The 22,239-nt window shown below is 39.2% G+C and overlaps 1 protein-coding gene across 1 annotated transcript in view; it reads right to left on the bottom strand.

Moving 5' to 3' along the window:
- Nucleotides 1-471: 471 nt before the first annotated feature.
- The window catches only part of Cert1 (ceramide transporter 1), a 99,932-nt gene continuing 78,164 nt past the window's right edge, over nt 472-22,239 (bottom strand). The window contains exons 10-18 of the mRNA XM_051172379.1: nt 22,098-22,190; nt 21,540-21,617; nt 14,185-14,280; nt 10,253-10,385; nt 8,755-8,825; nt 5,706-5,834; nt 4,834-4,963; nt 4,241-4,377; nt 472-621 (exon numbers count right to left, since the gene is read on the bottom strand). Of these exons, the coding sequence (XP_051028336.1) occupies nt 4,250-4,377; nt 4,834-4,963; nt 5,706-5,834; nt 8,755-8,825; nt 10,253-10,385; nt 14,185-14,280; nt 21,540-21,617; nt 22,098-22,190 (858 nt within the window). The 3' untranslated portion in view covers nt 472-621; nt 4,241-4,249. The remainder of the gene's footprint in view (nt 622-4,240; nt 4,378-4,833; nt 4,964-5,705; nt 5,835-8,754; nt 8,826-10,252; nt 10,386-14,184; nt 14,281-21,539; nt 21,618-22,097; nt 22,191-22,239) is intronic.

The raw sequence follows: 22,239 nt of genomic DNA, 5'->3' as shown, positions 1-22,239 counted from the left end.
GACTATAGAAAAGGCAACATCACAGGTTATCGACAGTCCTCAGTTATGAAGAGACACACAACATGAGTCCTTGTAGAAATCAGCAGCAACAGAGTCTATGATTATACAAAGCAAAAATGTCAAAAACTTCTGGACATGGACACAGACTGCAGGCCTGTAAAAAGAAGCCCGTCTGAATATTTGGTGCCCAGAGAGCACGTGCCTCAGGTGCATTCAACTTTTGTGCTTTTCTTTTGTGCACAAAATCTGATACAACCGAGGATCTTAGGCTGGACCATGGTAAATAAGAAAATTCTGAAAAAGTTCCCCAAAATTAAAGCATCAGTTAATTCTTAGTTGTAATTCAAAGTTATTTTTTTTTCTCTCCTAGGAACAAGCAAATAAAAATATAGCCATATACATGTGACTTTACATGTATTTCTAGTTACACGCTGAGCGAGGAGATGTAGCAGGGATGGCTAGTGTTAGATACCCAGCTTTACTAGTGTGGTGTTTCTTCTTGGGCCACAGGCAAGGCTGTAGATCCTATGTTCCAGCTTAGAGTGCTTGGGGTTTTTTTGTTTTTTGTTTTTCTTTCTTTCTTTCTCCAACATGGAATGTCACACAGCCTTGCTTCAGTCACTGCAGGGGAAAAAAACGACAAGTAAAAATGTAAGCAATAGCAATATACTAGTAAAAGCAAGAAGACTACCAGAATAGAGGCCTCCTACCCTCATGTTCATGGAGTACACAGAATCTCTACAACCTTTCATAGGATTTCACCCTTGCGAATGTGAAACTATTGAGCTTATGTTTTTGAAAAAATTTATCCTCTGCCAGCAAGAGAAAATATAAAGGGATGTTTTGGAAGTTATGGGGAAACCGCATGGAGAGCACCATGCTGTAAGTAAAGAGCCCATCTGTCAGGTTTCTCAGATACTAGCTTATGAACTAGCCTTGTCTTCATCTCTGCCCTATTTCCAATACTATTTCCAAGAGCTTGATAATTCTACTTAAGTCATGTGGGGTGGTGTCTGTCTGTCTTATTCAAGAAATAAATATGCTTGTGGCCCAAGAGTTTTGCCTGTTATCAACTCTGGACAGAATGTCCCAAACAATGACATCTACACTACCAGAATCAAAACTGTTAGTTTTCTACTCAGGTGAGGTGGCACTTGCCTTTAATCCCAGCACCCGGGAGGCAGAGGCAGGGGGATCCCTTTGAGTTCAAGGCCAGCCTGGTCTACAAAAACGAGTCCAGGTCAGCCAAGGCTACATAGAGAAACCCTGTCTCTGGACACCCCACCACCACTACCAAACAAACAAAACAATAAAAAAACCCTATTCGTTTTCCCAAGCTTTCAACACTGGGACCCACTGAAAACACCTCCTATGATTATGGTGAAGCAGCAGCCATGTAAGGTTAACAAGGATGCTTAGTGTATGTCAGGGCTTGACTTGGCATTTCTGAAAAGAGCATGCTCAAACTGGGTTTCCAGTGCAGGACAGTGTATCTTCTCATGACATTTCTGAACATTCACACATTCATCTACAAACAATGCTATCTTCTACATCAGAGATTTGAAAAAGGATTTCACAACTTTCCATTCTATATATGTACAATCAAGCCAATAAAATACTATCCTGAATCCAGGACTCTGGAGATGAATGTTAGGAATGTAATGTCTTAGCATGTTTATTTTAAATGTTTAAAAAATTACTCTTTTTCAGGAGCTGGGTAAATGGTACAGTCACAAAGTGTTCATAAGAACCTAAGTCTGGATCAGTGGCACCAAAGTAAAAAGCTGGGAGTGCTGCAGACACTAGCAATCCCAGCACCTACTGGACCACAGATTGTATCAGCTGGCTATGGAAGTGTGTCCCTCTATTCTCTCAATTGTTGTGTGTAATTGCTGTGCCGGCAATGCCAGGTACTGGCAGGATATGTAAATGTTTGTCATTTCCTTGCCTGGGCAAAAAGGATTCTTCTGGATGCAGTGGCTTATGCCTGTAATCCCAGCACCCTGTGAAGCAGAGGCAGGCGGATCTTTTGTGAATTTGAGGCCAGCCTGGTCTACAAAGTGAGTACAGGACAGCCAGGGTACAGAGAGAAACCCTGTCTCAAAAAAAACCAAAACAAAACAAAACAAAAAAACAAAATAAACAAGAGATTATCTGAGATTCTCATGTTAAAACTGCCATGAGGGAGGTCAGTAGCTCTCAATCTGGCCAGAAGGCAGCACTAGGAGAGGGATGCAGTCCTGCTGCTGACTGGCTGGGAGTCTCTATGAAACCTCTTCCATTATGCTAATAGCTTTTTGGTATGAGAGAGGAATGTGCCCATTGTTAAATAAGTGTTGGTTGCCAGAGCTGGGGCAGAGAACAGAAGCAAAACAGGAGCAGGGCAGGAAGTCGGGTGGTCAAACAGCTTTGTACTGTACAACATCGTGTCTTTATTACTAAACCTCAAGTGGACCCGCCCCCCAAAAAAGCTCCCACATTATGGAGTACTGACAGGAGGATTCCTATGGCTTGCTGGTCTGCCAGATTCAAAGACACTGTTTTAGTCCCAGCACTCACTCTGAGGCTCAGGCAGGTGTCTCCTGTAGATAGTGAGCTCTAGGCCTGTCAGGGCTGCATAGCGAGAGCCTTGCCTTAAAAAGAAAAAAATAGGCTTGGTGGTGCACACTTTTAATCCCAGCAGAGGCAAGTGGATCTTTGTGAGTTTGAGGTCAGCCAAGGCTACACAGAGAAACACTGTCTTGACAGATAGATGGGTAGATAGATAGAATTAAAACTACATTAAGAGCTTTTGTTTGCCAAGATGGTGAAGATCTGAAAGTTTTACTTTATGAGAACCTAGGAGGAAATGTTAGGAGACAGCTGCCCGAGGCAGGCATCTCAGGAACAACCTCTGTCTTACTGACAGGGACATGCTTCACTCAGGTGTGTCATGTGTCTGTTAAGTGGTAAAGGATGTAAAGAGGGCAGCTGTCCTTATCCAGTCACGTAACCTAAGGCACACAAGTCTCAAGTGTGGGGCTTGTCTGACTTAAGCTTATCCTCTCCTTTGCTCCTTTATCATTCTAAATTCTGGGCCAAAGCCTAAGAGGAAACCTAATTGAAAAAAAGAAAAAAAAAAAGTTGAGGGTCCAGAAACTGGGTAGAGTGGATAAGGCCCAGTCACCCACGTTTACTTCCTTGCTCAACTCCCAGTGTCAAATGATTGGTCAATGCAACTCCCTCTCGCCTTGTATTCCCATCCGTTAAAAATGTACAGGGGCTGGAGAGATGGCTCACAGGTTAAGAGCATTTACTGCTCTTCAGGAGGTTCTGAGTTCAGGTCCCAGCAACCACATAGTGGCTCCCAGCCATCTAAATGTGACCTGATGCCCTCTTCTGGCCTGCAGGAGTACATGCAGGCAAGAATGCTGTATACATAGTACGTACATCTTTTAAAAAAAAATGTTGTTCAATTTCCCTTTTGGGACAAGGCTCAGATGCAGAGTGCAGAAAACAAGTTTCTCTGAAGGGAGTTTTCTTGGCTTCCATCCTGAGCCCAACAGAAATACAACACATTATTACTGCTGGAGAGATTAGTTAGTGTAAGCTCTGTGCAGGGTAATATAGGAACTATAATGTATGGTCCCATAGGCAGTAGTACCACATCTTGGAATTTCTAACACACAGAAACTATAAAGTGCAAAATGACGAAAGAGATAATTCTAACACTGTATTAGTAAAGGCTACAAACAACTTTAGTGTGTGTAAGATGCAGAATTCGCTAGATAAATGATGTGCATTCATACAAAAGAAAACCAAACCAGGAAATTCCTTACTAACACATAAAGAGCTTCAAACTCAATTATGTGTCAGCAGATCTAGAACAGCATATGCAGTGTACTGCCTGTGTAAGTGCACCCCCAACTGTGCGCACGTGTGCACATGCACATGTACACGTATACACACACACACACACACACACACACACACACACACACACACACACACACACAACCAAAAATGACCAGCTTCTGGGAAAGAGTGACAGGGAGTTGGTCCTTCTTATTCTCTATAGCTGCAATGCTGACATTTCTTTAATGTTAGTAGAGAAATAAGCAACAGAAAACTATTACAGATTACAGACTACAATCCTCTATTTAGGAACATAAAACATTTTCAACACGTCCTTCCAAGAATTGACTGAATTTTTCTACCTGCAGAGTCACATTAGACAACAAGTTCTGTAGATCCTCCATACCTGTTAATACTAAAACAAAATTGGTTTTCCTGCAGTTTTTTCTTGGACGTAAGAAGTAAAACGCTTTAGAAATTTAGGATATTCTCGCTTTGCCACTGCTCTTAACACCGAAGCTGGTGCCCATCCTCCCGGGTTCACTGTAAACAAAAGAAAGTTACGTCCATTAAGATATAGCTCTCCACCTACATGTGAAGGACCCACTATGATCCCAGTCAAATCTTTAAATTTTAAAAAAATGTTATTTATTTATTACATATACAGTGTTCTACCTGCATTATAACTCCTGCAGGCCTGAAGAGGGCACGAGATTTCATTATAGATGGTTGTTAGCCATCGTGTGGTTGCTGGGAATTGAACTCAGGACCTTTGAAAGAGCAGCCAGTGCTCCTAACCTCTGAGCCATCTCTCCAGCCCCCAAATCTTTAAAAATTCTTACATACTTGTTCTAAAGTAGAAATTCAGACAATGTCTTCCACATAATTCTATATATGACTCATCTCCAGGTTAATGACTAGTAAATTGGATATTTTTATGTAGACGATGGCCAAGAACCGGCACATTATCAATGAGAACAAACAAGAAGAACTACATACCATTAGCTACATACGTAATCTTGCACAGAATGTTGTCTCTGCTTATCTCCTGGTTTCCCTCTGGTGGGCTCACTAAAGTTTGACAAATCATAGCAACATTGATTTTGGCACGGACACATCGATTATTCAGCTGTCAAAACAAACACACAAACTAGCATCAGTTTGTAGATATTCCTTATTTTGTACTCTCTGTTACCCTACTGCTGCATTAGTCTAAACTCTGTTACAATAAAGTCTCCAGGAAGACTTCCTTAAAATAACTGATTCATGTTTTTATTTTATGTGCCTGGGTGTCTGACCACTATGTGTGTGTAATGCCCACCGAGGCCAGAAGAGGGAGTCAGGGGCCCTGAGACAAATTATAGACAGTTGTGAGCCACCACGTCAGGATTGGGAGTTGAACCTGGGTCCTCTGGAAGAGCAGCCAGTGTTTTTAACTGTTGAGACACCTTTCCACTTCCCATTTAAAATGTTATAATCACCAATTAACATACGTAAAACTGATAGATACCAGTCTTTTCCCTCTTCCAAAGTACTAAGTAAAACTAAATCAAGTACAAACAACAGAATGTTTGCAGTCGTTGGTAGTGGCTTAAAGATTACTTTAGAAAGTATGCTGCTTAGACTACCACCTCAGCAGCTACCTTACCAAACTCAGAAGGAAAGCTAAAGGGCTCCAGATGGGTGCTGAGAGCCTTGATACTTGTCTTCAGAACACGCAAGGGCTGTCTCAAGCACTCTTAACATGAAATCTAAAACATATCAAGTAAGTATCTGTGGGTGGGTGGGAGGGAAGTGTCTGTTTAAATTTGGCTGCATTATATATTTAGCTTTATATTACAGAATTCTACTCATTTCTATACTGTACTCACAGGAGCGCTGTCATGATCCACAGAAAAGTTACAAACTATCCAAGTTTCAGGGTCATTTTCAGTCTTGGCTGGGATCTTTCGAATAGCAGAAAGATATAGGACATCTCTCTGAGAAGCGGGCCACACTCTCTGTGGAAGAATTAAAAGTGTTTTGACAATTTGATTTACTTTTTACTGAGATGTTACACGGCGGCGGAGGGATGGGGGGGTGCAGTTGGAATTTGTGAAACCCTGAGAGGGAACATCCGACTGCCCACAGGGGTGTATTGTATGAGTAGTCTCTAGCTTTCCAGAATATTAATCATTTTCCTTTTATAATTGCTGTAAGTTAACCATCTGAACTATTCTTAGTGCACAACTTAGTATACTACATTACTTTCTTACAGCCATACTGTATGTAACTGCAATACTCCTAAAGCTTGCCATCACCTCCACCAGAAACTTTGTACCCGTCCCACCTCCCATAGTCTCTGTCCATGTTCTGCTTAGAGAGTCAAAGACTTAAAAAGCAAATAGGACTACAACTTCTATAGAACACCTCTGAATTAATGTCAAATCACTTATATCAGACATTTCTATTTGAACGTGTAAGAAAAACTATTTACTACAGAAATGACATGCAGCTTATAATTGGAACTAGCTACTTTAAATAATAGAAAACCACTTTTATCCTGTTCAAGTTACTTTTATGCTAAGTATTTGGTATTTGCAATTGACCTCTGTCCTTACTATATAATGTCTTTCTTAGTTACTGAATGCGGAAAATGGTCAACAACTGCATGTGAATACATCTGCAAGGTGAAACTGTTTATCTTGCAAAGACCTAGGATCTCACGAAGCTGGGCAAATGTAGTAGGCAACACTGAAGATGAACTGTTGACTCTTGGTCACTGAGCACTTCATCAGAAGCAGGGAGTCATGCCCTCTCCAGCACAGTGTACAACTGATGTATCTGCGTGAGAGGATCAATCATCCAAATCTCACAGTGAGTTCGAGGGCAGCCTGGGATATTTGAGACTCTACGTCAAAAAACAAGAAACAACAACAAAAACCCAAAAAACCAAAACAACAAAAATAGAAACACAAAGCAGGAATAGGCCCTTGATCAGCTGGGCACACAGTCACTCAAACTGAGCCCGGGACTGTTTGAGCAACATGGAGACCTGCCTCAAAAATACAGACAGACAAAACAAGTAACTAATACCAAGCTACAAGGACAAGAACAAAAATGACTCCAATTTCAGTAGACAACAGTCATCTTCACATATCAAAGAGTCAAATTTAATGGAGAAAAAAAGTTGTAGATGGCTATCTGATTTTTCCTCCCCCCTAATATTTTTACAAGACAGAACTTCCCCACCAATTGATCTCCAAACACAAATGCACTCATACGCATACACATATGTGCATGCCCAGACACAAAATAAAACAATTATTTGACATTTTTCAGAAGGGAAACAGCACCACCACCACCACAACAACAAGCCAGACAAATACTATAATAACTCAACAACTTTATTTTTTATTTTATTTTATTTATTTATTTGGGTTTTCAAGACAAGGTTTCTCTGTGTAGCCTTGGCTGTCCTGGACTCGCTTTGTAGACCAGGCTGGCCTTGAACTCACAGTGATCCGCCTGCCTCTGCCTCCTGAGTACTGGGATTAAAGGCATGTGCCACCACACCCGGCTATTTTTTATTTTTTATTGGTTTTTCGAGACAGGGTTTCCCTGTGGAGCCCTGGCTGTCAACTCAGCAACTTTAACTGTATTGAAAATTAGTGGGGGTTAATAATATAATATATAATAACATAAAGGGAACCAATTCAATTTATGTTTCTGTGTGTTCTAATAATACAACCAATTTCTCAACCTTTCTTTGTTTCTAGGTAATCTGTATAGATAATTTTCATATCTTAATATAGTAAATGCCATATATTCCCTTACCTTGATATTACTGTTGTCATAGAAAACTGTTATTTGTTTGTATATGATAAGTAGCATTTATAGGTTGAAACATTAAACTGTTGGTGTTAATTAAAGGTAAAATATAATGTTTATTATTAGCCCTATACTTATTATGGTGATACTATCTAGCCTGCTATCATAATCAAGAAAAGATACATATAGCTGTTGTATTTTAGAATAAGCCTCATTTTACATGGGGCTGGGTAGATATTAGCCCCCTAAACTACCTTCCATGTTGACCAGCCCCCATCCCATGTCATCTGCTATAATAATTTCTATCAGTTCTATTTCCCATCCATAATCCCAAAATACTTGCTCAAGCTGTTCATCTGGGCCTCTTCTCTCCATGTGGAACCTCCGCGTTCCTCCTCCTGCCCACATGGTTGTCTCTTATCCCCTGGTGATCTACCCTTGTTTCTCCTTTGGTCCTCTTTACTCCTTCCCAAGATCCTTTTCTCCCCTGAGCCCTCGAATCTTTGCTCGGCCCCTTCCTCCGGCCCTGCCCAGGTGAAGGCTTATATAGGGAGGTATAGTTAAAAAGCATAAATAGTAAGAATCTGGGGGTGAGGGGGAGCAATTAACAACAACAACAACAACAACAAAACAAAAACAGCAACAACAAAAACCACCAGACCATGCTCCAACACTAAAGAGTATGTAAATGAAGTCCAGAAGGTTCTTTTCTAGACTAGTTTAGATATTAAACTAGTTTGATCTTTATCAAACGTTACTTCAGGGCTTTATTCGTAGGTTTTCAACATATGACATTCCTTAGGTGGTAATAAAGCCTTTGGGTCTCCAAAGGACATGGTGGCACATGCCTTTCATCCCAGCACTTGGGGGGTAAAGGCAGGTAGAACTCTGAGTTCAAGGCTAGCCTGGTATATACAGTTAGACATCCAGGACTACATAGAGAGATCCTGTCTCAAACCAACCAACCAAGCAACCAACAAGCAACCAAAAAAGGTCTTTGGGTATTTTGTGGGGTTTAAATTTAACTTCCTGCCAAAATTTGCTATTGCAAATTTGTATATTCAAGTCTGAATAATTTACATCTTTGGGGACAAATGACAAGATCATTACCTTATGTGTTTGATAAATGATGATTGCATTATCAGCTAATGTTTCCACCACATGAAAGTTTTCTATAGTGGCTGAAATGAAGAGAATACTATTAGCAGCTGCAAAAAGACATATTGCATTTTCTAGAATGTGGTCAATTCAATTATAAACATTATGGTAAAACACAGAATCCTGCACTCTCTGTGCTACATCTAAACGGAAGAGTGAGTTTCCTTTCATTGTGCAGATGGCAGCTGTGAGGCCTGACTACAAGGAAGTTTTCTCTAATGCAACATCTTCCACAGCGAGATAAATTCTAATCACTACTGTACTACTCCAGGTGAAATAGTTTCTAATGTTGTGACTCCTCTTTTTCACTTAATTCTCTGGCTTAGTGTGTTCTAGTTAGGCATTGGTGATTATATTTGCGGGAAATAACTGTCAAAATGCCAATGATAAATACCTTATGATGTTTGGAACCATCTGTATCTATGAAATGTGAGTCTAAAAACACATACATGAAAAATAACTCTAACCTAATTTCAGCACGGTTCATCTGAAGATTTGTCACAGAAACAAGACAGTTTAGCAAAGAGCAGATGAATGCAAAATCTCCCACAGCAATCCTGACTTTTCTACTAACTTGCTCTGTCACCTCTGACAAACCTTTGATGGGAATGAATTTTACTGTATTTGTATGAAAAATACCTACCTATCACAAGATACTACTAGGGTACTGGATCCAGTGATAAACACTGTAAATGTTTTAAACAGCTGTGTTGTTTAACTAGGTATGGCCTCATGTGTTTGAATACTTGGCCATATGGAGCGACACTATTAGAGGTGGATCCATGCTGGAGAGTGTGTCACTGTAGGGATAGTCTTTGGGGTCTCATATGCTCAAGCTATGCCCAGTGTGGCACGCAGTCTCCTTCTGCTGCCTAAGGATCCAGATGTAGAACTCTCGGCTCCTCCAGCACCATGCCTGCCTGCACCCTCCCATGCCTCCTGCCATGATAATAATGGATTAAACCGCTAAAACTATAAGCCAGCCCAATTAAATGGGTTTTTGTTGTTGTTGTTGTTGTTTGTTTTAAATAAGAGTTGCCTTGGTTATGGTGTCTCTTCACAGCACAATTAACTAGGGCCAACAAGGAAAAGTCCTATTTACAATTAAGATATTACCATACATATTTGTACATACCTGCACTTGTACAACTTGGAAGGCTAAGGCAGGGGGCTAAGAATCCAAGGCTAGGCTGGCTACATAGTGAGATCCTGTCTTAAAACGTTTGGGTCTGTGGAGATAGCTCAGTGGTAGAATAGTTGGCTAGCATATGTGAGACCTAGGTTTGATCCCACTGTCTCCATTTGCAAATGAAAGTAAGGCATAATTAATCCTATATATGACTCTCTTGATACTCTACAAAGAGTTGATAAACTCAGATATAATCAGGCTTGATATGACATTAAATTGAGATGAAAACCATTATTTGGTAACATATTAATGATAGCTTACTTTCCCAGTCATTGCGAACATCCACATTCCAAAAGTAATTGCAGACCTCGTGTCCTGTAACACCTTTAACAGCATGAGTAGCTTTCAAAGGATCCAGAACAATTCCATTTTCTTCTACTTCTCTTCTGTATACCTAAGGAAAACATATTAAAAAAACAAACAAACAAAAAAATCTCAAACCTTTGGCTCTTGGGCATTCTAGGTCAGATAGCCTGTTGCTCCCATGCAGTGCACTCTGAACTGTCCTTTAATAATAACAGTAATAGTAGGAATAGGAGTAGGAATGATAACCCCCCAAAAGTTAGACTTTTGCAATAAAGATGATGATGATGATGGTAACCCCCCCAAAAGTTAGACTTTTGCAATAGTAATAACAACAATAACAACAACAACCACCTCCCTGCTAAAAAGTTAGACTCTTGCAGTACAAACTTGAAAGCATGCTTCTGGCTGAGCCGACTCTGCAGGCTGTGGTGCCGTGTTCCTGTAATCCCAGCACATGAGAGGACAAAGCACAAGGACTGCAAGTTCAAGGCCTCCTTCCTTTCTTCTTTCTTTTCTCTTTTTATTTTTCCTTCCTTCCTCTTTCTTTTCCTTGTCCACCACCTCCTCCTCTTTTTGTTTTTTTGAGACAGGGCCTCACTATGTAGCTAGCTCTGACTGTCCTAGAACTTACTCTGTAGGACAGGCTAGCCTTGAACTCACAGAGATCCACCTGCCTCTGCCTCGTGAGTGTACCATCATGCCCAGTTTCAAGGTAAATTTCAACCATGAAAAAAAAAATATATATATATATGATAGATGACTAATTGGTATAGATTTTAAAAATTATATAAATTAGCATTATGAATCAAATATTCTCAAAGGCTGTTTGACTTAGCCAACAGGACTAAACAAGCTTAGATAGAATAAAGTATCCAACAGTAGATTTCAGGCTGCTTTGCTCAATTGTACATTCCCAGCATCAGGAACAGTACAGAAACACAGAGGTGTTCAAGTATTTGTTGAACAAAACACTGAAAGCAGAAGTGGCAAAAGGATCATAAACAGATTCATGTATTTCAAAATTATAGTTTGCTACTTTGGAGACATCTGTGATGAGTTCTTTTAAGAAATAAGAAAATATGGCAAGAACAAGATGTCTGCTGTGCTATGGAGTGCTCACACTGGGCAGTCTGTCTTCTGCCGTCTTTTCTTGACATTCTTATTGATGCACATTATCAGGATGACCAATTTTATCATCACTTAAGCTGGAAGTTGGCCTTCTAAAAATTTCTATAAAGTTTACAAAACTATTAAGCATATTTCTGATCATCTCTAAAACATCCACCAGCCTGGCTTCCCTCCAGGGCTTATGCATTATGCTGTAGGTCTCAATCACATTGTGTGTGATGCTCTGCAGTGGTCTTTCAGGTCTCTCGTTTAGTTCTTCCAAAAGTGTTCACTTCTTTAAAATGATAGGCTACATAAAATGGAAAGCCTGTTGTGACAGCAAACCACCTTTCTCACTGGTAGGGTACTTAGGATCCTGACATCTAACCCCAGCTTCTCTGTCTCTACTGCTGTGGGTTATAGGAATGCCTTTTCTCTATTTATTACAGGGTGACGAACTTCACTGTATACAAATGACAATCGTGCTGAGAAAGAAATTAGGGAAACTACACCCTTCACGATAGCCATACTAATATAAAGTAACTCTAGCCAAGCAAGTGAAAGACTTGTATGGAAAAAAACCTTCAAGTCTCTGAAGAAGGAAATTGAAGATGACATCAGAAGATGGAAAGATCTCTCTTGTTTGTGGATTGGGAGAATTACAGTAAAAATGGCCATCTTACCAAAAGCAATTTACAGATTCAATGCAATCCCTATCAATATACCTACACAATTTTTAAAAGATATTGAAAGATCAATTCTCAACTTCATATGGAAAAACAAAAAGCCCAGAATAGCTAAGACAATCCTGTACAATAAGAGACCCTCTGGAGGAATCTCCATACCTAATCTGAAGCTGTGCTATAGAGCAACAGTAATTAAACAGCATGGTACTGGCATAGAAAAAGGCTGGTTGATCAATGGAGTCGAACTGAAGGTCCAGAAATAAATCCACACACCTATGGACACTTGATTTTTGACAAAGAACCCAAATCTATACAATGGAAAAAGGATGTCTACATGTAGAAAAATGCAAGTAGACCCATATTCATCACCATGCACCAAACTCAAGTCCAAGTGGATTAAAAGACCTCAACATAAAACCAGAAACAATAAATCTGTTAGAAGAAAAAGTGAGGAAGAGCCTTGAACTCATTGGCACAAGAGACAACTTCCTGAACAGAACACCAACAGCCCAGGCTCTAAGGTCAACAATTAATAAATGGGACCTCAGGCTGGAGAGAGTTCAGAGGTTGGGAGGACTGACTGCTCTTCTAGAGGTCCTGAGTTCAATTCCCAGCACCACATGGTGGTTTACAACCATCATGTGATCTGATATCTTTTTCTGGCGTGCAGGTGTACATGCAGGCAGAACACTCTAATAAATAAATAAATATTAAAAAGGGGGGGGGGAGGCATGGTGGTATACACTTTTAATCCTAGCACTCAGGAGGCAGAGGAAGGCAGATCACTGTGAGTTCGAGGCCAGCCTGGTCTACAAAGGAGTCCAGGATAGCCAAGGCTACACAGAGAGACCCTGTCTCCAAAAACAAAACAAAACAAAAAAAGAGACCTTACGAGGCTGAGAAGCTTCTGTAAGGCAGAAGACACAGTCAACAGAGCAAAATTACAACCTACAGACTGGGAAAAGATCTTCACCAATCCTACATTAGACAAAGGGCTGATATCCAAAATATATAAAGAACTCAAGAAATTAAACATCACCAAACCAAATAACACAATTAAGAAATGAGGTTCAGAGCTAAACAGATAATTCTCAACGGAGGAATAGCGAATGGCTGAGAAACACTTAAGAAATATTCAACATCCTTAGTCATAAGAGAAATGCAAATCAAAATGACTCTGAGATTCCATCTTACACTCATCAGAATGGCTAAGATCAAAAACTCACGTGACAGCACATGCTGGTGAGGACGTGGAAAAAAGGGAACATAGATTATTAAACATTTCTAGTGTCTCTCCATTCCTTCACGTCTGCATCTCTAAAAGCCAGTGCTTTGTCTGAATAGTGGGTGTGGGGCCAGGGATCAGGGTGGGAAAGTATAGTCCAAAGAGAAGAGTACAAAGTAACACCTGGGAACAACATTTACCACATTTAAATCTAAGACTGAAAGAAATATCTGGTGGTTGATGAGATGGCTCAGCAGTCAACAGTATTGGCTGCTCTTCCACAAGTCTGGGTCCAATTTACAACACCCACATGGCAGCTCACAACTTCCTCTAACTCTAGTTCCAGGGGATCAACACCCTCGCAGAGACATACATGCAGACAAAAAAAGAAAGAAAGGAAGGAAAGAAGGAGCTAAATAGAAAGCCATCAGCAGACCATGGTCTGTTTTACATATAAACTCTAAAGCTTTAATTTCTCCATTGTTTAGGCAAAACAAAATATTGTGCTTGTGGCCAGGTGGTGGTGGCATATGGTTTTAATCGTAGCACTCAGGAGGTAGAGGCAGGTGGATCGCTGTGAGTTCGAGGGCAGCCTGGTCTACTAAGCAAGGCCAGGACCCTCAAGGCTACACAGAGAAACCCTGTCTCAAAAAACCAAAACCAAACCAAAACAACAACAACAACAAAAAACAACTTGTAGATTTTTATTACGATTACAAATCAATTAATAGAAATGAAGTTATGAAAACAGAAGCTTTACTTCCCAGAATTTGGTACTTCTTTGATGTAATAACTTGCTTTAACATTTTATACCTTAATGATTTCAGCAACGTCCACTTAGCAACCCAAGTAATTAGTGTGGGAATTACCTTCATTTCTCCTTCTTCTACAACCAGTTGCCAGTTTGCGTCGCCACCTACATCCTGTAATGAATAAGTCATGTGGTTCTGCACCATTTCTTCAACCTTGAAAAGAAAAATAAAGCCATGAGAATTCACATGTCAAAGGTCAGTTACTATCTTTAAAAAAGAATGGTATTGCTTACTTCAGTTCAGAAGTAGCACGCTTACAAAGCTGCAGTTAGCAAGTTTTACAGGGAGGTGAGTTTAGTCACATTCCACATATCCAGGTTAATGGAGTAGAAAGAGACAAACGCAGGAAGATGCTTGCTTCAATCAAGTAACATCAACATGAGCTCTGCATCCTTTACTAAAAATCAGAGACGATGTCCTAAAGCACAAATCATGGAACACTGAAGCCAAAAGGGACGGACGGGGACGGACAGACAGACACACAGACAGACAGACAGACAGACACACACACACACACACACACACACATACACACACCACGGGCGCCACCAACTAGTCCCAGTGTCTCTATATTTAAGACTCTGTAGAGATCACTAGAAAGCCTGTTGTGTGTTAAAATGAGAAGTGTATTATACCAGTTGACCTCTCTTTTTTTTTCTTTATTCTAATTCATTGTTTTGAATTCTTTTACTACACTCATATTTAAACATTTACTCTGACTGTGACTACTTATTTCCCATAAAGTCTAGTGTGCTTGCCAGGCACACTGAGCAGGAAGCTAGCTTATACATTTTGAAATGAATTCTTAAAATACTGACAATAGCAATCCTCTATACTTAAGGACGCCATCAATCTGTTGTAGAGATAGATGGATCTCAGAGTAAATTTTTAGATTTTGAAAATGAGCGAAGTTTTAAGCCTCTTCTGATTTGGATTATCCAAAAATGTTTGATAAAATTGTTAATATTAATTCCAAAATCTATTTTTATACTAAATACTAACATTTTAGTACTTTACTCCTAATTCTTAGACAACGTGAGTGAGCATAGATTTTAGAGTCGAGGGACTTACTAATTTACCTAATAGCACATTCTGTAACCATGCCCTTTTAGTTGTGAGCCTGAGTCTTAAATAACTGAGCCATCTTGCCAGTCCTGTATTATGAAATTGTATAAAGCTTTAATTAGAAAAAAAAAAAAAAAGCAAAAACAACTCTAGGTGCTGACTAGAGAAAGCTGTGTGTGTGCCTCTTAACTCTGAAATCTGCTATGAGCAAGTCAGTGTGGCTAATGCAGAATTCCAAATTCCAAATGCATAAAAGGCATGTGAACCCCACAAGGATAGGAAGTGCCACTTAGTACAGAAAAGAAAGCTACCTCAGTGGTGTTGCCTTGACTCACTAGCCTGTCAGTAGAGACACCATTTACCTTATTTGATATTCCTAAATCTTATAAATATTTAGATTTGAAAAACAAGACTTGGGGCAAGACTGGAGGTTAAGAACTCATGTGTTTATTATGGGTTTAGATGCAGAAAGGAACCCTACTTTCCCAAGGCATACAAGTGAAGGAGGAATGTGAAGTATATTTTATTGCAGTGAGAACAAAGAATTCAGTTTAATACTTTCAGCCTCATTTCCAGCTCTTCTGCCATACCATATGACATACGATATTGCTCAAGTAGGTATTTCAAATATTTGCAAAAATTTGATTTGTATTTTTCTACAAAGTAAACCATATTTAATAAATATAATCTGTTAGAAGAGAGCATAATTTTAACAATATACAAAAATTAATCTGAAAAATATCTCTCTGGACAGATTTTAAAAAATGATATTCCTAGGATAAAAGTTTCAAAAAGAAGATTGCACTTAAATCACAGTTAACTTTTAAAATCTTGTTTTAGTTTGGCTAAAGAGGGCTTGCGAAATCCAACAAAGAAACAAGATTTATCTAGTACTATTCTTCCAGGAACACAAACTGGAGTACACAAGTTTTAAAGACTCTCACAGAATCTTCTATTCACTGTGTCTTCCTTGAGGTAATAACAACATGAGTTAGGAAACGCACCGCAAGGAAACTTTCATTAAATTCGTTCTATGCTCACTGCAATGAAACATAAAGTAGCCAATATGACTACAGAAGCACTGTCTTAATGCACCTGGCCACTGACACTTAGATATTTAATTTAATAATCTGTCCAGGTTACTGTGCACATATTTACTGTCAAAAAGATGTGGTGATTTAGGGACAATCAAGTTTGATGGCAAGCCAAAGCCATTTTATCAGGATCAAACTTTGTATTTCAGGAAATATTGTTACTAGTAATAAGTGCTACCATCTCCCCTGAAACAGATCAGGTAATTTCACTGCACTAAAATTGCTATTTATGCCAGGTGTGGTGACATACGCCTGTAATCCTAGCACTTGGGAGGCAGAGGCAGGTAGATCGCTGTGAGTTCGAGGCCAGCCTGGTCTACAAGTGAGTCCAGGACAGCCAAGGCTACACAGAGAAGCCCTGTCTTGAAAAACAAAACAAAACAAACTGCTATTTATGTTTTGTGTATATATATAAGGGGAGTACTGCAAGTCAGAGTCATAGGAGTCCATTTTCCCTTCCACTATGTGGGGCCAGCTCAGCTTGCCAGGCTTGTTGGCTGAACTTTCTCACTGGCTTCCAAGCTTTAATTAGGTAAATATCATTTCAGAAGCCATGCACTTGATTCTTTTTACCTAGAATGGGAAATGAATCTACTCACATAGGATTCTACCAATGAACTGTGAAAAAGTGGACATAAAATACAGGAAAGGCACCAAGGGCACTGCTCCAATTCCAACCTCTGAGCCCTTCCCCCAGTTCACACCCGAATCATCCAATATAATACCACATTAGGATGCTACTAAATTTGGGATTTTCTGAAACTGCTAAGACAATTTCAAAGAGAAAACTGTCCTTAGATGGTAGAAACAAGCATTGAGAATGGCTCAAACACGGTTCTCATCTTTTTCTTACTAGTGTCAGGAAAGCAATTATGCTGTTATATAGTCACAAAATCATAGAGGGGCTTGTTGGACAGACTAGTAATACGTTAACAGAGCATTACTACCCAAAAGAAAATGGCCAATGTCTTAATAACTGAGTCACTGAAGAAATAACAAAATAAACAAAACAAAAAACCAGAACCAAAAGAAAAACCCACAACAAAACTAGTCTGAAGTATAAATTGGCCCAACCTTCGTGATGAACAAATTTTCAGTAAGAATAAATATAATGTTGATATTTTCATGGCTTTTGTCCCAATCATTTCACTCTAGGAATACATGTAAAGCACACATTTCCATAAGTATGCGTAGAGTTATATAAGGAAACTATTCCACGAATGCTTATTGTAATAACTCTAATGAGAAAAAGTAAAACTGTTCAATAGTAGGTTGGATAGGCAAGCACAATATGCACATAACCATACATACACACACATACATACACATACATACACACACATACATACACACACATACATACACACACATACATAACCATACATACACACACATACATACATGTGTGTGTGTAGACCTATAATGATTAGTGAGTAGTGTACCTATTAAGTATGTCTTTTAAAAGGTTATGAAATTTTTATTGTATTAATTACTTTGGTAGCAAAAAGATAAATTTATCAACATATGACATATGCCTGCTTATGTGGTCCTGTGTGTAGTATGAATGCATGTGGTTGACACTGCAGTCTTCCTTTACAGCTCTGCATGCCTAGGCTTTTTTTTTTTGAAAGAAAGGGTGTCTCATTGAACCTAGAGCTCACACTTGGCTAAACCATGGGCCATCAAGCTTCAGGAATCCTTCTGTCTCAGCTTCTCCACCCTGGTAAAGCTACAATGTTCACACAATATCTTCACGTGGATGCTGGAATTCCAAATTTAAGTCCTCTTGCTTGTAAGGCAGGCTTTACTGACTGAGCCATCTCCATAGGCTGCTGCTTCTACTTTCTCTTTTGTGGTCCTGGAGATTGAATCCAGAGTACGTATAATCATTGATAGGCCCCAGCCAAGGCTTTCGTTTTCTTTTTTTTTTTCTTAAATGTGGGCTTGCTAAGTTATCAGGTTGGCCTCAAACACTTTAGCTCACGTGGTTAATCTGCCTTGGTCTTTGAAGAAGCTGGCATCAGAGCCATGCTCCACCATACCTAGCTTTCTATTCACATAAATACATTAAACATAAGCACACCAATAATGAGGCTGGAGAGATGGCTCAGTTTGGTATAGGCACCTGCTGTTAAGCCAGATGACCTGAGATTTAATTCCTAGGAGTGATATGGTGAAAGGAGAAAAAAAAAATCCCTCAAGTTATACTCTGACCAAAAAGTTTGAGAGAATATCAATAATGATTTATTATTTAAATTTAATTTTTAGTGGAAAAAAAATAATAATAATTATTATTATTGTGTGTGTTTTGTACATGTGCCAATACATGTGTGGAGATCAGAGGAGAACTTTGGAGGCTGGTTATTTCTTTCCATCTGGGTTTGGGAATCATATTTAGGTTCTTTGGCTTGCACAACTAGCTTCTTTACCCACTGAGCCATCTTACTTACCTAGTGTGGACATTTAAAATATATGAACTGATCATAGTGTTACGTGCCTGACATTCTGCAGTGTTTGTTTTCTTGGCTGGTGCTGGGGATTATGAGTGCTATTCTAATGGTCTTCCACTCGCCTACAGCCCCATCCTTGACAAATAACTGGCAGTGATATTGAACTGACTTATCTTTTCAATGAATAAAATGAAGCCTTTGGCTACCAAATATTTTAAGGAATTCTGTAGAACTCCTTAGTGTTCACAGAAATATGTTTTATATGGCCATGTAACAAAACATTTCAAATGTTAATGAATAAACTGAGCTTATCCTGAATCGACTTAAGTCTGTTCAGCATCCAAAACTGTAAAATGTACAAAATGTAATTCAGCCACTAGCATAATTTCATACTGAGCTGAACTGGTAGAATGTTCCAGACAACACTCTCGGCTAATATTGACTATAGGCCTAGATCTTTGCCAGACTCCCTGCTGTGGGAGAAAAGGTACCTAACATCATTCAAGATCAGCAATCTTACCAACTTGGAATTATTTATTCTACAGATGCTGGAGAACATGAGCACAGTGTAATTTCTAGAGCCTACATTTGCTAATGACAACAAACACAAAGACAAGAAATATTTTAAGATTTTAATACTATTTTCTTTTGTTGTGCAAAGGAGTATACAATCAATTGTATACTAATTATATAGTACCATAGATTAGAAAAAAAATCTATCAGTGAAATTAATTTCTCTTAATTCATATGCACAACTTACAACATGTTTATACACTTTCAGCGACTGCTTGGCTAGAGGCTCTGGCTAAGGCTTGAGTTCTGAAGACAAGATTTAGGCATCCTAATTTCTCCCTGCTCTTAGTCCATTTGCTTTGATTACAGCCTACATATCCAAACATGTCAATAATGGTGGATTTCAGTCTATGACTTTACTCTTCTGTGGAGTCTACATGTGTGCAGATGCTTTAGAGGCTAGAGAACAAACCTCATGCCTTGTGCTCAGGCCCTAGCCACCGTTTTTGGGGAGACAGGGTCTCTCGCTGTCTTACACCTTGCCATTTAGGTGACAGAAGGGCTGGCCTGCGAGCCCAATGGGTCTGACAGAATCGGGACTCCTTAAGAGCACGCCACCACAGCTGCCTTTCTATGTGGATCATGAAAAGTGGACAAAGGCCCTCATATTTATGCAGAAGCACTTTGGCAACTGTGCTATCTCACCATCTCTAAAATTACTGTTTTGATGAAACAAAGGGCTTAGCAGGATAAACCAAAGTTCCTTGGTATTAGTCTACTTTTGCTACTTACTCATTTGAGTACATACTCTTACCCCCCCCCCCCCTCGAGACAGGGTTTCTCTACGTAATAATAAATCCCTGCCTGTCCTGGAACTCTCTTTGTAGACCAGGCTGGCCTCGAACTCATAGATCTGACTGCCTCTGCCTTCCGAGTGCTGGGATTAAAGGTATAAGCCACCACGCCTGGCTGAATGCATACTTTTTTAAAGGCATGCAAAAACAGATAAAGAAATAGTAACATGGATGGATAGTTAAGGGTGATTTCTGATAAAAAAAAAAACTATTAAATATTTTCTCAAAGGTATTCAAGTCAAAAAGCCATAAAAAATCAGAAAATATGTACTTCCAAGTCTTTTTTCCTCTCTTGCATTAAAAATGAATGTAGATTTAACTTGTATATATAACATAACTGAGATCTGTTTTAAGTTATGACTTTTAAAAAGTTTTACTGGAATACAGTGAGGGAAAGAGGATACAGTAAGTCTGATTAGCTCAAGTCACTCAATGTTACTATAATGGCAGTAAAAAGCCAGGTGCTTAAGCCTTGTTATGTTCCTAGACTCTAGCTAAATAACAGAAGCCACATACAGAGAAGCTACACAGGTTAGCCAAATGACACAGTCAACCAGGATTTAAACCCAAGAACCATGACTACACAGCTCAGGTTTACAACATAATGTGGTAAAAAAAAATGTGACCACCATAAAAATACAAAACTGGATGGCAAAGACATGAAAATGTAAAAACCTTAACATTTTAAGGCCTGGGATGTAGCTGAGTGGAATGCCAGCATCTTAAGGCTATGCTAAACAAAACAACAACAACAAAAACTTTCTGGCAAACTAATCCTATTTTGATGATAGAGACTGCACGTTCAGTTTACTGTCTTAAATTCCCAATCCCTCAGTGATAAGAAATAAACTTAGAACCAACTTCTACAGGTTTAGCAGATATACAGGGATATTAACCTACACTAGTCACAGGCAATTTGAATAAAAAAAAATATAGTCTGTTCAACGAATTTAATTTAGTATCATAACAGTCATGAGACAAATAGTAGTTAAAAGTTATTTCTTTGCTGAACATCATTGGGAGACATTTAAAACTAGATGAAAAGTGAGACCATTAAAATCCACTTTTATGATACAGCATGAACTGTAATCCATGTCCATAGAGGTTGTTGAAACAGGGGTAATATAGCCACTACACGAGGAGTGAAAAACCAGATCACTTCTATATATTTCAATTCAATTGAAAAATTGCCCGAGTACTACCTTCCTTAAGATAAAATTCCAAGCTGTCCATAGCAGAGGATACAACATAAAGGGCACATGCAAGGCTGACAAAGGAGAATTATTTAGTAGGTAAGAAAAGCCTTTTTAATGTTGTGACTATTTAAAATTCAAAACCAAAACAAGTGGCCCAATCAATAGATTGCTAAGTACTGGGAAAGCAGGCGGAATATAGCAAAAAAAGACTCAAGTCCACTCTATATATTCATACAGTACCTGGGAGCTGAATCTGTGAACATCGTCAGAGGCACTGACTAGATCAATGGAAGACATGGAGGAAGAGCGACTATAGGGCTACCAGAGACAGACAAAGAAAAAACCAAGTAATCAGAACAAAGGCACAACAGAGCATTCAGTACCAACTTGCAAACACAAGATAAAGAGGGAGAAAACAAAGCACTATATCAAACAGGCACAGCAGCAAGTGCTGACTTCACGCACCTATTATGTATTATGCTCAACTCATCCCAAAAGAATGAACTATTTCCAAAATCACAAAGTCCTTAGCCTCAAAGAAGGAAGCAATCTTACTGCTACACTGTAGTGGCCCCTTCCCACTCCCTGCCCTCAGCCCTCCACTTCCCCTTAATAAGAAACAGAGAACCTATGTTCAGAACATAATTTATAGGTTGTTTTGGAGAAAGTTTAGGAAATAACAACAGTACAAAAAACCTTACTACTTAAAACTCATGAGGAGAAGAGAAAATTCATACGGGATAGTCCAATAAACAATGAGGAATGCAGGAATTCTTTCAGTAAAGTCCATTTGCTTACCTTTTGTACAAATCTATGAGTCCCAACAGAAGAAAAGGCATCTCCAGATGGCAAAGGTGTAGGCCAGTGTAACCTGGCCTTTTCATTCTGTGACTAAGAAAAACTGACATGAGATGCTTTGAAAGTGTATTTTGCAACCTAC

The sequence above is a fragment of the Acomys russatus genome, chromosome 30 (genome assembly GCF_903995435.1).
Source record: "Acomys russatus chromosome 30, mAcoRus1.1, whole genome shotgun sequence".
Classification (NCBI taxonomy): domain Eukaryota; kingdom Metazoa; phylum Chordata; class Mammalia; order Rodentia; family Muridae; genus Acomys; species Acomys russatus.
The sequence above is the reverse complement of the archived record's forward strand: the minus strand, read 5'-3'. Positions and strand labels throughout refer to the sequence as shown.